Source organism: Xiphophorus couchianus, chromosome 4, assembly GCF_001444195.1.
Source record: "Xiphophorus couchianus chromosome 4, X_couchianus-1.0, whole genome shotgun sequence".
Taxonomy (NCBI): domain Eukaryota; kingdom Metazoa; phylum Chordata; class Actinopteri; order Cyprinodontiformes; family Poeciliidae; genus Xiphophorus; species Xiphophorus couchianus.
This window is the reverse complement of record NC_040231.1, coordinates 31,318,726-31,334,536: the sequence shown is the minus strand read 5'-3', so window position 1 is coordinate 31,334,536 and position 15,811 is coordinate 31,318,726. Positions and strand designations below refer to the sequence as shown.

The window sequence follows — 15,811 nt, the reverse complement described above, 5'->3', positions numbered from 1 at the left end:
CCGGTAAAGAGCTTTTAGGTTCCTTCATTGCATCGGCTGAAACCTTTCTTCTGTAGTGAGCTGTAATCACTGATTATATCCACATTGTTTCCAGCTGAGGCAAGAAGACTGAGAAAGGCTGATGACTCAACGGTTCTCAGACACTCGCCGATGCTGTTCCCTTCCTGAGACCCGAGGAATTCAGCCATTCCAAATTAGGGCAGTAGTTTCTTATTTAGCCCAAAGACAACTGACCCACATCTTTGAGTCTGAGGAGCAGAACATAAACAGGGAGGCTATTAAAGCTCACATGAATAATAGATGAAACAAAGACTGAGAAACGGAGAAACGGAGAGAAACTGTTCAAATGAAAGGCTTTGAATAAAAACCATATAATTATGTTGATACTATACTACACCACACTCTGCTACACTATTCTATGCCATACTGTACACTATGTTATTTTACACCACACAATAATATACAACCCCATATGCTATAGTACACCAACATATAACACTATATCATACTAAAATATACTATTCATTTCTACATTATGCTGTGTTGCATTAAACTGCTGTTACACCACTACTATTCTATACTATAGTATTTGTACTATATTACACTAGACTATATAACACTATTCTATAATACACTACGCTAATCTTTCACTGTACTATACCACAGTTTTATATTACATATTACTATAATGCATTACATTGCACTTTATTGCACAAATATATTACACTACATTATGCTAAAATACACTATACCATACAATTCTACACTATACTATATCACACTATGCTGTACTATAGTGTACTATAGTACAGCACACCATAATACAGTATAGTGCACTATAGTACACTACTGTATATTGTACTATAGTACAGTACACTATACTTCAGTATAGTATAGTATAGTATAGTATAGTATAGTATAGTATAGTACACTATACTATACTTCAGTATAGTGTACTATAGTACACTATACTTATTTGAAACAGACCAAAATCAAGAATTGTATACATCAAGGTACAGACACTGATGCTGCATCAGTGCAGAGGTCTCACTACACTAGTGTGTTAACAGTAACTACACTATAGTAAACACAATAAAAAAAACTGTCTGGATCTCTAAGGTATTCAGAAAAACGCTTAAGGGCACCCAGAAATAAAAAGTTAAAGTAACTATTGCTGTTTTATAAAGGCTGAAGTGGCACTAGTGACCTTCACTCACTAGCAGCTGGAAAGGAAAAAGAGGAGAGAGAGGAGGGTGAGAGATGCAGTAAATACCCCTGGGCCAATCAAACTGTGTTGAGGACACCAACCTCTGCATGTGGTACACCTGCTGTCACTGAGTTAAGAGATGCCCCGTAAAATGAGTCAATATACATATTCAATTCTCAACCGAAAGCTGCTATATAATCAAATGGTGCAAGACACCATCCTTCTACTGTAGTGTTTTCTGCTTAAGTGCTGTGTAGAAGAATAGCTTAGCATTTGCAGAAGAATGTTGTTATTCTAACAGAAACAAGTTGTGTTTCTCTTAGAAATTTGCTCAAAATTTTGTGAATATCCTCCTGATGTCAAACTCCGCCCTCCCTACAATTTCACAATTCCGGTGTTTCCATATAAAATCACATGTAAATAAGTTTATTCAAGTGATGTTATTTAAAAAAGTGCCACACTATGATCCTCCAACTACTTCCTGTCGTATTCTTCTTCGTGGTTTGTGGCAGTGGCAACATCCGCGAGGATTTGAAAACGTTTTTCCATTGCAGTTTTGTAAAATAAACAAGTTCCAATGCGACCAAAAAAACCATGGCATCCTAGCACCAAAACCTTCTATTGAAAAACGAGTTTATTCGTTTGTCCATGGAGCAAACTTAAGTTTCGAAATGTCAAATTGTGCAGCTATCTGATCAGCTACCGACTCTTTGTTCTTCATTGCAGTGTGTACGGCTATTTGGAGACAGAGGAAGATCTGAGCAACAAAATGCCTGGAAGCACCTGGGTCCATTTTCTTTTTTACAGATTTATCAAACTGTTTCAACTGAAAGCCTGAGTGAACTTTGAAAATGTCGCAAGAAAGACAATAAAAATAAAACGCAAATTAGGTATGTCTCCATGTACTGATTGGAACGAATCAATTAGGCTATACAAAACCTAATTTGATCAGATGTTAATGTTATATATGGATGCAATCAGCTGTCAAACTAGCACGGTCCACATATCTCGGAAAAGTGGACAGATTCCTCCCGTCCGAACTGAAGGTTTGGACTTTTCGCGCGTCTGACAAGACACAGGCCCACCAGTGGAGGGGAGCGTTCTCCACATCAGCAATTATTCGGGGAATGTGTTTCCATTTCCATTTTAGCGCATCAACTCTTTATCGCCGTAAGCCATCACAAACAAACGCAAAAACGCTTTACCAAAACTGAGACGGTTAATTACAGTTTTGCTGGGTTTTAAAAAAAATTTTTTTAATCAAATATGTGATATTTCAAAATGTGCATAAAACCGTTAATGGAAACAGGGCTTGTGAAGTTTATTCTGTTTGCAGATCCTGTAAGAAGGGTTGACTGTACAAAGCTGGAATCTGATGGTTTTTATGTTCATGTCTCAGTCTCAGATTCCTTTAATGTTTTTAAGACCTCTGAATAACTTTGATCTACAGAGTGAATAGATTCATTTCAATTCATGTTTGGTATTCATAAATCATTGATTCTGTTTGTGAATCCCCCCCCCCCCCCCACACACACACTGTTTGAGTGGGTTTGTTGCGTTTTGGAGCTTTGGTAGTGTTTAGAGATACGCTTGACTAAACTACTTAAACCTGAATTATTTTTGTTATGAACTATAAGGCTGAAAGATAAACTTAAAGTTTAATTGCAACATTTTGTGGTCGTGTTGCGTTAACGATAAAGTGACGATAAGAACTATTTACTACTTCTTTCTTCTTAACGTAACTGAACGGCACAGAAATCATAGCCCAACAAATACAGACACTACACTTTTGAAAAACCTCACATTTGATATATTCTTCTCTAGGACAACATGTAAGTTGTATCACTAAGCTGCATGCAACAATCAGCTACCGGTGTTGATAGTTAATGTGTGTATGAGTTTTCCCTTTTCTACCATTAATCTGCCCCCAGTGGGTGAACCGGGGTGAGTGCTGGACCCAGTGGCCTGCTGCACGCAGACAGACAACAAGAGAAGCAGCAGACTGGGATCACGTCTGGCGGCTGCGCTCCCTCACGCCTTCTGTGTGATCCTGAAGGGAAATCAGTGACGCTGCACTCTCACTGAGACGACACACACACAGACACACACAGAGTCCCAGTCTGCACCTCTCCTCTCCTAACGCTGATGTCCGGAGATGATGTGCCTGTATGGTTAACATGTGTGTGCCATGCAGAGGAGGAATCTGATCCTCAGAGCCTCTGAGGTAAATGGACGAATAGGCTCCTATAGAGCCAGTGGCTGGACGCATGTGGGCCCCACCAAAAGAAAAGTAAGACATCATCACAAGATGTCAGACACTGGGCCCAAATATAGAACACACACGCACCCCAACGCACCCCCCGCACACACGCATATATATATATATATGAAATATATCTGTGGTTTCTGGGCAGAATGGAGGTGTTTTAAGAATCACGTCTGAAAATGTTTGCGTTTACATGCGCAGGCAGTTCTCTATAGGATAGTGTGTGTGTGGGGGGGGGGTTTACACCAGCAGCAGCACCGCATCACTTTGGTAAAAGCAATCCGTCATGATGTATATATATATATATATATATATATATATATATATATATATATATATACGTGTGTGGGTGTGTGTGTGTGTGTGTGTGAGTGTGTGTGACAGAGTGTGAGACGTCGGCTGCATTCAGATGGGGATGTAGATTCCACCAGGCGCATCATCCGAAGCGCGGATCCGGTGACAGAGGTCTAAAATAAAAGCGGCGAATATATTTACCTTCATGTCGTTCACTATCGCCTGGAATAGACCCCCGAGGGCCCCGCATTCCTTCTCCACTGTCTCCATGTTTGCCAAATCCACCATTCGGGGGGGAATCTGAACGGGCGCACAGCAGCTGCGCGCTCGCTCCCAACACCCAGCGGGAGAAAAAAAAAAAAAAGAAAAAAAAGGGGGGGACAAAAACTATCCTTCTCCCCCCCCCCCGTCAAAAAAGAACAAACAAACAAAAAAAAACAAACAGATGTTATTCCACCAAAACGCGGGGCCGGGATCCCCGGGTTTCTCCTTCACCTTCACACCGACTGACCGGTAACAACAGAGGCTGCGGGGAGGAGAGGAGCGGAGGAAGAGGAGGAGAGGGTGAGGAAGGATGCCGAAACAACAAACGCGTTGCGCCTCGCGGTGTCCTTTAGGTTTTCTCCTTTTTCTCCTTTTTTTTCTCTTTTTTTAAAATTTTTTTTTAACAGAGGAGAGACGGTGTTCCTCCCTCTCCCTCTGCGCCTCGGTGTGGCTCCGGCTCGGTCAGGCGACGTGCTGGTACCGTTCGGATGGTACCGAGGAGACCACGCTCATCTTGGCGCAGCCGGCGCTACGCAGAGAGAGTCGGCGGGGACGCATGTGAAGGCAGCGCAGTTGGGAACTGGAGGGATGTGTCACAGAGCGTGCGCGTGCGTGCGTATGTGCGCGCGAGCGCGTGTATTCGTGGTTATGTATTTGAGAAGGCGTGTGTGTGTGTGGGTGTGTGGGTGTGTGTGTGTGCTCGCATGTAACGGCGGGTTGTGATTGGTGCAGAGGCGGTGGGCTCAGCGAGCGGGGAGAGCAGCCAGTAATCCGATCCATGAAATTGCAAGAGAGTAAAAAAAAAAAAAAATAGAAATGGGGGGTGGAAGTTGGGGGGGGGGAGGCTGGACAATCGTGGATGACTTGTCACATGATCGTGGCCAGCTCGCACACACACGCACACACACACATACACCTGATCTCCAGAAGAAAAGTCTTTTGGGGTTGTAGGCAGAGGTCCAATGTTTCACTCAGGCTTGAATTCATAAACCATCACATTAAAATTGTTTAGCAGATCGTTTAGATTCTTTTGTTTCTGGGAGATCAGTGAGGTTAGACATCCCAAGGTCAAGGTGAAAGCAGAGTGATGGTGTCTCCTCTGTGGCAGCAGCCTGGAATTAGAACGGCTGTCCCCTGGATCTCCGTTCTGTTTCTGATTCAGACATTTTCACCTCTAAACTTAAATCTTATGACGGCGTCGACATATTCAGGGCATTTGAACCAGCAGGAAAGTCACCGCTTATCCAATCGATCAATCAATTAATCGACCAATCACGGAAGTGCTTGTGTGTCACATCTTAAATAGTCCCACAACGATGATGTCACTGAGGAGGAAAACAATACATTTATCCATAAATATTAACACACACACTTTTCCGCCTCTTTCAAAATTAAACTCACTTTGCTTCTTACTTCAAGAAAATTTTTGTTACTTTAAAAAAAATAATGTTTTGTTATTTTGACCATTTCTCATGTTCTGCACATAAATACATTTTTTGCTTGGGATTTCGTAGACATGTTGCCAGTAGTTCAGAGAACAAAAGAACAATGTTCATTTCACTCAATCGTGTAGTATCAAAAATTCAAATCGGAGAAACTGATAATATTAGGTGGTCTCTTCTTTTTTTCCAGAGCTGTAATCATCATTTTGTTGTGGATGTCTATTAGAAACCAAACCATGGAAAAGTTTTAGGAACTACAATTTGGATTTTTTTTTTCCTAACATAAACTGCAGTAAACCTGGAATCAAATACTGTGCCTGTGTAAAGTTCCTGGAACGTTGGTCAAACTGCGGTGACATGAAGCCTGAACCTCCTGAACGGTTCCGGCTGTCCCTCTGAGGTTTGGATCAGAGGCAGCGAGCGTTGGATGGAATTTTCTTGCTTCCTAGTTTGGCTTCAGGAAAAGAGATTTTGTCGTCACATGATAAGCTCATGATAATTTCAGAATGCGGCGTCTGGATGTAACCCTTTTCTGAAAACGGTTTCAGTTTCTTAAAAAAAAAAAAAGAAAAAAAAAATCACTGAAACCATGAAGTCTTCTGCAAAAAAATTCCAGCCTTGTGAGTCCAACTGGAACAGCAGATCTCTGATATTTGTCTTGGAAGACTCAGACTCCAGTTGGCTTGTCCAGAATTAATAAAAATCTCAAGCGTCCTTGTGTTGGTATCAACATGGCAAGCTAAGTTATTCCTGGAATGATACACGGTCTGCACTTTAAGCTAATGCTAAATGTTCTCCATCCTGTGAGATAAATAAAAGGCCAGAACATATCTACATCTGTGCGTGCATGGTGAGATAAAGTATTTCCTTAACTGTTTTTTCTAACCGTTCCATCATCAGTCTCCTTAAAGCCTGCATGTATTTGTTTGCGCAGCAGAACAGACCGCTCTTACTTGGACTTTGCAGGAACTCAAGGAGTCAAGCTGAAGCTCTTTGGTTCCCTTCATCTCCCGTGAGTCCTTCCGTGAAAATGACTCTTAGCACTGTGGAAAGTAAACACACTTCAAAGAGTCATGAGAATTGTGTGTAGGTGTGTGTGTGTGTGTGTGTAAGTTTGTTTCTAATACTGTACGTTGTGGGGACTATTTTTCTGACATATACAGTACTACGTTGTGGGGACCCACTGCTCCTTGTGGAGACCGAAGCCTGGTCCCCACAAGGGGAAACACTGTTTTTGGGTCAAGGGTCAGATTTAGGACTAAGGTGTGAATTGAGTTTTGTTTAGGGTTAGGTAAGTAATGGGTAGGGTTAGGATAAGGGTAGGGGTAAGGTTTAGGCTGTAGAAATGAATGGAAGTCAATGGAAAGTCCCCACAAAGATAGCTGTGCAAACATGTGTGTGTGTGTGTGTGTGTGTGTATGCGTGTGTGTGTGTGTATTAACAGCTGTGTATGTTGAGGTGACTGATTCCAGACAGGTTCAAATCAATCTGATCAGGGTTTGTTTTTTTCTGCGTTCCTAACAGTGGAGCTGATTTTTATCTGGAGAAGAGTCTGGCTCTGCGCTCTGTTTGCGCTCACACACACCAAAAACCTTTTTCTGGTTCATTTTTACTTCTTGTACGCTTGAAATAAAACAAAACTAACTTTTCAACAAGAAAAGAAGCTTGTTTTAAATAAACATTTCCTTAATGTTGATGAAAAAGTACTAGCTCAAAGTGAAATAATCTGCCGGTGGAACTAATACTTTTTCATCAATGTTAGGGAATTATTGATTTCAAAAAGCTCCTGTGTCTTAGTGAAACATCACTTGTAAGTTAGTTTTGTCTCATTTCAAGTGACTAAAGATGCACTAGAATATAGATAAAAAATACTTGTGTTTTTGCAGTGTGTTAAAAACTCAGACCCACTCAGCCACTCTGGGATGAAAAGCCAACTTGTCTGCATCAACAAATACTTATAACTGCCTACACCCTCATAACAGGACCAACCAATCTCCTTTCTGAGATATTTAGTTGCTTAAACTCATTGGACCTGAAGGTTTGTCTTATTTATCATTTTCTCTGAAAATTATTTCAACTTTCTATCTTACTTTGTGTTTTCTTGTACCACAAAACTTAAGTAGACTTTCAGAGCTGTCAAGCAATAATTCCTTGAGCTGGGATTGAATGTTTCAGCGCAGAGTGGTATTCACAAGCATGCAAAGTGGAATCCACCACCATGCTGGTGGTTCCCTGGGTGAGGTCAGAGTTCAGTTGTGCTTGAAAGCAGACGACTCAGCAGTCCTCTTTGAAAGGAGACAGCAGAACTTGTGTAAAACTGACACAGAGTACTGAAAGCAGAAATGAGACGTGGACTCTGAACACAGCAGTCTGCAGGTTTACATGCTCTCACCAGCTGCTCATCATTTTTAGGGAAGCTGATTTTCATTAACAAGAGGCTGGTTTAAAGAAAGCCATGAAACCCTCAGTGACGTAAACATAATTTTGTAAAACAAGGCTGAAAACATCTTGGCGTTACAGGCAGGGTAAGCTGCTGACTTCATAGATCTGACAGGTTTAAGGGAGTAAAACCTGGACAGATCGTCAGTCTGTCACAGGACAAACAGCCACGCACACACAAACTCCTCAGGGTGATTTAGAATAACCATTTAAACCTAGCAATCATGATTTTGGGCTGAGTACCTGGAGAAAACCTGTGCACTGAGAGAACATGCAAACTCCATAATTGGGAAACTTACTCCCATTGATGGCGTTTGCATATCACTTTCAAAGTAAATGAAATCCATTTTCTTCTCTTTATTGATGCCCAGTTTGAAGGTCAACACACTGTTTTCACCACCTCTAGATGCCTAAAGGCTTCAAATGACTGACTCACTGGCTGGTTATGTTGGCAGGAAATTAAACAGGTGTGCTTAATAAAGTGGTTGGCAGATTGTGTGTCTTTTTATCAATATCAATTCCTATTACAACAGGAATGATTGCGTCTTTATTTTCTAAAAGTGAGCCACATCCTCATTGGAAGAAACGAGCACATCCATGAATTTTAGTGTGTTTTAATCTTGTTCTGACTGAAATTCAGCAGAATTCTTTAAACTGACACATTTTCTTATGAAATTTGTCAAAATCTTCTATCTAGAAAGAGAAAGAGTAAGGCTATGTCGTAAAGCCTTAACTCTTAGGATCCCATTCTTGCCGCTGTTGTCACAAACTCTTGAGGTTACATTATTTTTGAAAATTATAGGTTAGGCTGGCATAAACAATAGGCTCGGTTTGGGAAGGAGGACTGTTTCTTGTGCCTATCTTGGAAATAAATAAGTTGTTTCGTAACATGACCTTTTGAATAAGCTGAACGATTTATTGCGTTTGTAGCGTGTCCTGTAATCTTGGCACTGCTTTTTTTCCCGACTGGCAGTGTTTCATGGTCTTCTTCTTTCGGCTGCTCCGTTTTGAGGTCAAAACAGCCGATCATCCTGTCCACACACAGTCACATCAGCCCTCCATCAACAGAACATTCTTTTGTCACTGCTTAGCCAACAGCGTGTATTTGGGACCCATATGTGCAAACACTGGAACAGGACCATGAATGGCAAAACAAATTTGACTCTATATGAAGGTCTTTGCTAAGTCTGTAGTAGGTATTAAGAAACTCAGTTCAAATGAAGGAACACATAGGCAACATGTAAATCTCCTGGTTTACACAAAATTATTCTGCACCAAACCTGCACTTTGCTGTCAAAGGTATTTCACACACTTTTGAACTTGATTGACTTCTCATTCTTATTCCATAATGTCTAACATGATATCGGCCCATCCTTTCCAGTCGAAACAGCTAAACGCTCTCCTTCTGAGAGCGTTTTCCACAAGGTTTCAGAACGTGATTATGGGGAATGTTTTATGATTCTTCCAGAAGAATATTTGTGAAGTCAGACACTGATTTTGGACAGGAAGGCCTGGCTCACAGTCTCTGCTCTTATCCCTCCTGAAGGTTTTAGTTATGTCAGGTTGAGGTCAGAAGTCTTGCTCTTGAGCAATTGAAAAGGGCAAATGAAATTTGGAGGTCTGTGGCTTCTGGCTATGCACTGAAAAAGAAAAGAGTTGAACCAACTTAATTGAACTGCTTCAATTGGTATCAAGGAATTCAATTAAATTTACCAGTTTAACTTGATAAATTTAAGTCAGTCTAACTCAAACCATTTAGTTTACTAAAGAAGTTTAATAAAGAAGTAAGCTAATAAAAGATCTTTTTTTGGCTCAGGCAGCCTTTATTTGAGAGTAGTTAGACAGGAAACTGGGTAAAGACAGAGAGGGAAGACATGCAGCAAAGGTCATCAGGCTGGAATTGAACCTGCGGCAGCCACGTTGAGGACTGAGGTCTCCTTATGCAGGTGGTGCTCAACCCCTGCACCACAACAGAATCCTGATTAGTACAGTGTCTGTCCCTGGTGAAGCTTGAATTATAAAGTCTTGAACATGACTTGGTAACAAAACTTAAGTTCTACCCTAACCCTGATGTTATAACTTTGATGGAGCTCTGCTTGACTGACGAGCTAATTGCTAATCTTCTGTCTTGGTCAAACTCGATCTGACTTCTCCACCCTCTCCTTCTGTCTTCTGTCCCTGTCACTTCCAGAGTGAGTAGTTCTTCTGTCTGTGCTGAGTAAGACCCTAAAATCCTGCTAACCGTCTCATCAGACAAAAGAAAGGGACGTGGGAGGAGAGGAGATGAGAGAATGAAGCAGAAACACACGGAGCTGAAGTGAGGCACAGCGGGAGGCTGTCATAAGAGGAGATATAAGGGGGTTCAGCAGATACCCCAAATTTTCTTCCTGGTGTTCCCCTCCTCCCCTGTGCGGCAGCAGAATGTAGGTCTGTGCTAGCCTACAGCCATCAACAACAATCAGTTCTGCCCCAGTTACTGAAGCGCCTCACCGTCTAAACATGCATACGTCTCAACACGGAGAAATGCACACAGGCAGATGCACTGCGACGCGTTTTCAACATGCTTCCAGACACACACACACACACCCCCACCGACATACACACCCACATGACACGCCCACAGCACACTCGCACAGACGTATGTAAACATTTGAACATGATCATGTTTTAACAGTTTTAACCCAGTAAGGATGAGGCTAACCTCAGTTAGCTTCACTCAGGTTTACAGTGACGATTTAAAGCTGTTACAACTAGACAGCCTCACTTCACCTTCCAGTTGAATTTAATGTGTCCTTCATTTTTTCTTATTGCCAGTGTTTTCTGCTCTTGCTCCAAAAACAGAGCAGTTACTGTGTTAGTCAGACTTTCCTCAAGAGAAACCCGTCAACACATCAGGGCGAAGCAAGCATAGATTTATCAAAATGTATTCCATGAGAAATATGGATGGCCCAAAGCATCTTCTACTGGGTGTTTACAGTCAGCACTGCTTCCAGGTCAGCTGCTGGTTGCATCCAAACAAAACACTTCAGGTCAGCCATGTGAAGTAAATGTTCGCTGTGTCAGAACATATTTGGCCGACGTGTTTCCATCTCCCCTTCAGCGCATTAAGAGAGGAGGGTTTGTTTGAAAAGCTAAAGGTCAGGACGACTGACCCGTTGGAAAGACAATAAAAAAACTACATTTTTGAAAGACTAATTACAAAAAAATTCAGTGACTTACTACAAATTCCACTAATAACCATTGCATTATTTCCATTTTAGATAGAATCTTTCATATTTTCTCTCATCAGTCAAGGAAAATAACTATTTGGCCACTATAATGAAAACTGACAACATGTTCTTATGTGAGTCACTTTAATCACAACTGTCATCCATGTTGGGTTGACATTCCTCTGAATAACCCATAGTGAAGAAACTCATCATACTCATATTTGAGAAAAGTAGAGGCGAAAAAAAAAACAAAAACAAGTTCCTTTTTTTTTAATCCTAATTAATAATTTTGGGTTGTTGTCATGGACAGAATATGACAGAAGGACAGTGACGAGGATTACAGCGTCACACCATGAGCCCTCGTGTTTAACAAAAAACCCAAAGAAAACGCCACACCGCCTAGTAAATGCAATCCAGCAGCAAAGGTGAACTGATTCATTCAGAATCATGGCAGACACAGAGGCTGCTATGCAGAAAGTCAGACGTGTTGCATCCCAGGGGAGCTGATTAGGGTACGACATGTCAGACACTCCCCTCAGTTCCTCACCATGTGCCATGCCAACATCAGCGCTTCTCTGTCTATAGATCAGACTCTCTGCTCACATGTGAAGCAGAGACATTTCCTCCCTGCACTTGGTTATGGTGTTACCATTCCCTTATTCAGTTTGATGAATAATCCATGAGCTAGATTTGGTGCAGCACTTCAATCTTTACATTTTGGAATCAAATACATAGTGGGAAAATGCATATATACACACACTTATCATGCAGCCTTTAGCTGGTTTTCTGTCTACACAGTATTCAAATTAGAGAGTCACATGTAACTTACTAAATCCATCCATCCATCTATTTTTTAAAAGTTTTGTTTAACCATTATTTTACCAGGGTGTTCTTTGAGAATTTTCGAGGCAGGCATGGCCAAGAGGTACACCAGAGTACAGTGTACAAAATAATAACGGTACAAACAATCGAAACATCATAAAATTCACTCAAGTACCACCAACAACAACAAAAATAGAGCCAAAAATAGAACATAAAATAATTTTTAAAAAAGGGTTCAAAATAGTGAGAGGTGAGGTGCAGCCAGTTTCACAGGGCTAATTTTCTATATCCCAACTTTTAACTAAAACATTAAAAATGCATGGGACCCATATGTGCAAACACTGGAACAGGACCACGAATGGCAAAGAAAGTCCATAACAGTAGAAAGTCATAACAGTACTAAGGTGTTCTTCCCCAAATGAGAAAAAAACCCAAGGGAATAATTGCTCTAATTGGTGGTATGTTAACTGCCAGGTCGTCTGACTGGTTGCCAGATAAGGCTGATGCCAGGCCATCAATCTTGTCATCAATACCAAGCATTAAGACCCAGTGTTGAAGATCAAGCAGAACTATTATTATTTCAATACCCAACCTCCTCCATCCCACACTGTACCTCACAACAACTTTGTATGTGACAGATCCATGGAAGACCAATGGTCTTTTAAGTTCATCCAAATAGTTTTTTTTGGAACAAGCTGATTTAACTGTGTGATTGTCAGGACACTGTGGTCAAAGAAATCTTTGATCTCAAGGAATTTTATCTTGCTTAAATAAAGCTTGAAGGAGAACACACAATACCTGGAGCCCTGTCTAAAGGTCACTTCTCATCATATCAGTTAAACCAGTATAGGGTTGTGTATTCTGCAAAATGCCGCCAGTTCTGTGGTGTAAAAGGGGGCTGAGGTTTTAATGTGTAACATTTGCCATAGTCTGCTTTGTCCATCTCATTTTTTCACAAGTTCGCTGTCAATGTTTTAAACACCCAATATGTTTCGGCCATCTTGCTGATAATTTTACTGGAAGTTCAAAAAGAAGGAAGTTGTTCCATCTACAACGTAATGTACCATCCGTTTTCTGGAGAATACCAATGACAGTGCAGTGACAGATAACCTCAGCATGATAAAAACAAACCCACCACTATGCTACAAAGTTAGTGCAGTATTTTGATGTTTGAAAGTCTCACCTTGACACCTCCCCACGCATTTCATCACTTTTTTCCTAAGTCAGCACCTTTTAAAGTCCATATTGATGTTAAACCTGACCATAGACAGTGTTCCTGGTATCCCCCCATGTTTCAATTGATTAGTAAGATGGGACTTCCTGGTTTTTGGATGGCTCCTGATGATTGTAACCAATTTTCATCTGAAGCTGGCAGATTGGGTAGAAGATAGAAACTTGGTACAACTTGGAACAATGATTCCAAAACAGCCTGATGTTAAGCATCTGGCATTTCCCCGCTCCATGCCAGCAAAACAACATAACATAAACTGGATCAATAACAGGCACTGCACCTCAGCTGTTAATAGTCCCGTCCCTTCAGTGTGTGTCTCATCACTCTAAGATATACAGTACAGAGTACTGGCAAAGCAATGGTAATTTAATACTCCTACACAATCCCATGCTGTCAAAAGACAACTGGAAGCGTTCGATAGATGAACCCCAGAGAGCAGACTCAGCCAATTTACATTCAGTTCGTCAAAGGTAACAAAAGGTAATGACTGCACAGAATGTCTTCCTTCATTCAGACACGTTGTCTGCTGAGTGGCCCAGATACATCACACCGTCTGGGTGCAGCACATCAGCACAGCCTCTGATCAAAGAGCAGAGAGGAAAGGCAGAAACTGCCAAGACTAGAGAGAGAGAGAGAAAGGGTAGAAAATAAAACTAAAAACAGAGTCACAAGGGGAAGTTTGGGGGAAAAAACCTATTTGTCATATAGAAGAACATTTGAAAGTTGAAGAAAAGAGTGACAAGGATAGAGATGGATGTCAGAGGAAGAGGCTATGGGAGGATGGTGGAAGCACCGCTGGGAGCCTGATGATCTGTGGGAGAACTAGGAGCTTTCATTGTTAAACACACCGTCCTCTGAGTTCACGCTTTGCGGCTACAAAGAGAGCTCACAACAGCTATGTCCAAAGAGACGGGGTCTTAATCGCTTTCAGAAGTTCTGAGTTTGGTGTTGATTACATGCTCATAGAGCCGGGGAATGTCAGACCCTACACATAAAAGCCACAAGCAATAAGACAGGAATTTGCCAGTATTACAGCTGTGCCACAAACGTATGCCTATTAAACTGTTTATATTCAAAAAATGTAAACAATATAAAGATTATTAGGAATCCTCTCCTGTCTCCAAAAGTTTCCATTCGTTGCCCATGGTGTCAAAACAAGGATATGATTTTGCAGTGGAAATGTAAACTTGGCTAAATAAAACATACGGGAAAGACTCTCAGAGAATTAAGCTGTAACAAAGAATGTTTTAAATGGAAAGACTCAAATTTAATGACTTGTGGGTCGTTGTCGCCATGCATGAAGTCCATGCAGCATGTGAGAACTTTAAGCCTCCCAAAGCTGAGACCTCGGTTACTTCAAATGTTTGTGATAGTTTAGCTCTGCCCTCTAGTGGTCATTTTATGCAAATACAATCTGCTGAAGTTTGTATTGTATTTTAGAGCGTCACATGATTTAGATAAAGGAAAACTTTAGGATAACTTGGCTCCTCTGACCACCTGACATTTAGATGTTTGCTTTAGAAGAATTGTTTTACTTCATTTAGGTGAGTTCCTAAAGCTACTTCACGACTTTCAATGAACTTTACTGGCAAGCTGTAAAGGCTCAACAACGACATGTTGACGTTTTACAAGAAAGTATTAAAAACAAGAATTTCCTGTTTGCTGAGAAATAATGTTTCAGTCTAATCCGCTGGTGTTTCTATCAGGGGCGATTCTAGGATCTGACTTTTAGGGGTGCTTAACCCCCAGCAGGGCTAAATCCCATGAGAAGATATTTGTTGGTGGGGTTTTCTAAATCTAACTGCTTATTTACATACATTCACAAACAAAATTAAGAGACATGTTGTCAGTAATTCACAGAACAAAAGAACAATGTTCATTTTACTCAAACATATACTTATAAAGAGTAAAATCAGAGACATTTTAAATTGTTTCCACAGATGTATAAACTCAGTTTGAAACAGAATCTCAAGACCACATCATACCTGCCAACATCTGCTAACATTAATGAGACACAAGCAGCTGTGGAGTCATACAGGCCTAGTGGGGTCTGCTCTCCCAGAAATTAAAATAAAATCTACTCAAAACTATGCATTTCCAGTCATTTGAAGAACATTTTAGTAAATGCATAGGATTAATAAACCTAAAACCAGTTTATTATCAAGGTAGATGTTTATAATAGGTTATTGAAAATGAGTCCTTAACCTGAACTTTATTTGAAAATTATACTTTGTAAAACATATGACTTCCAGTTTTTGATTTGATGTTATTTTATTTTTATTTTGCTCTATATATGTTGTAGAATGGCAGCTTAACGACAGAAAGGAACAGAAGACAAGTTAAAATGTGTCTCGTTATTAGCGGCCCTATTGATAAAGGCACAAGGTATGTTTTGTTTTTTTTCTTTTGTAAATAAGGATGGTTCTAATTTTTGCAAGGTAAGGTAATGTAAGGAAATGCTTCCCTCCCACATTTTCTACTTTTCATTCATACACTCTGACGCTGACCATGGTGAAATACTTCTAAAATTCTCGGGCGCTCATGGCTCCAGTCGCTCTTACCCAATCAGAAGACAAGAATCCAACCCGGTTATCAGTCTGACACAATCTCATTGGTTTATCATCCAAACGTAGTGGC

General features: G+C 40.7%; 1 protein-coding gene across 5 annotated transcripts in view; it reads right to left on the bottom strand.

The window, feature by feature from the left end:
- Positions 1 to 4,719, bottom strand: part of LOC114142754 (MTSS1-like protein) — a 73,089-nt gene extending 68,370 nt beyond the window's left edge. For 2 of the 5 annotated variants that reach the window (XM_028014201.1, XM_028014200.1), the window contains exon 1: positions 3,969 to 4,719. In XM_028014201.1, the coding sequence (XP_027870002.1) occupies positions 3,969 to 4,055 (87 nt within the window). In that variant the 5' untranslated portion in view covers positions 4,056 to 4,719. The remainder of the gene's footprint in view (positions 1 to 3,968) is intronic. The other 3 variants (XM_028014199.1, XM_028014203.1, XM_028014202.1) reach the window with 3 other exon arrangements.
- Positions 4,720 to 15,811: the final 11,092 nt, after the last annotated feature.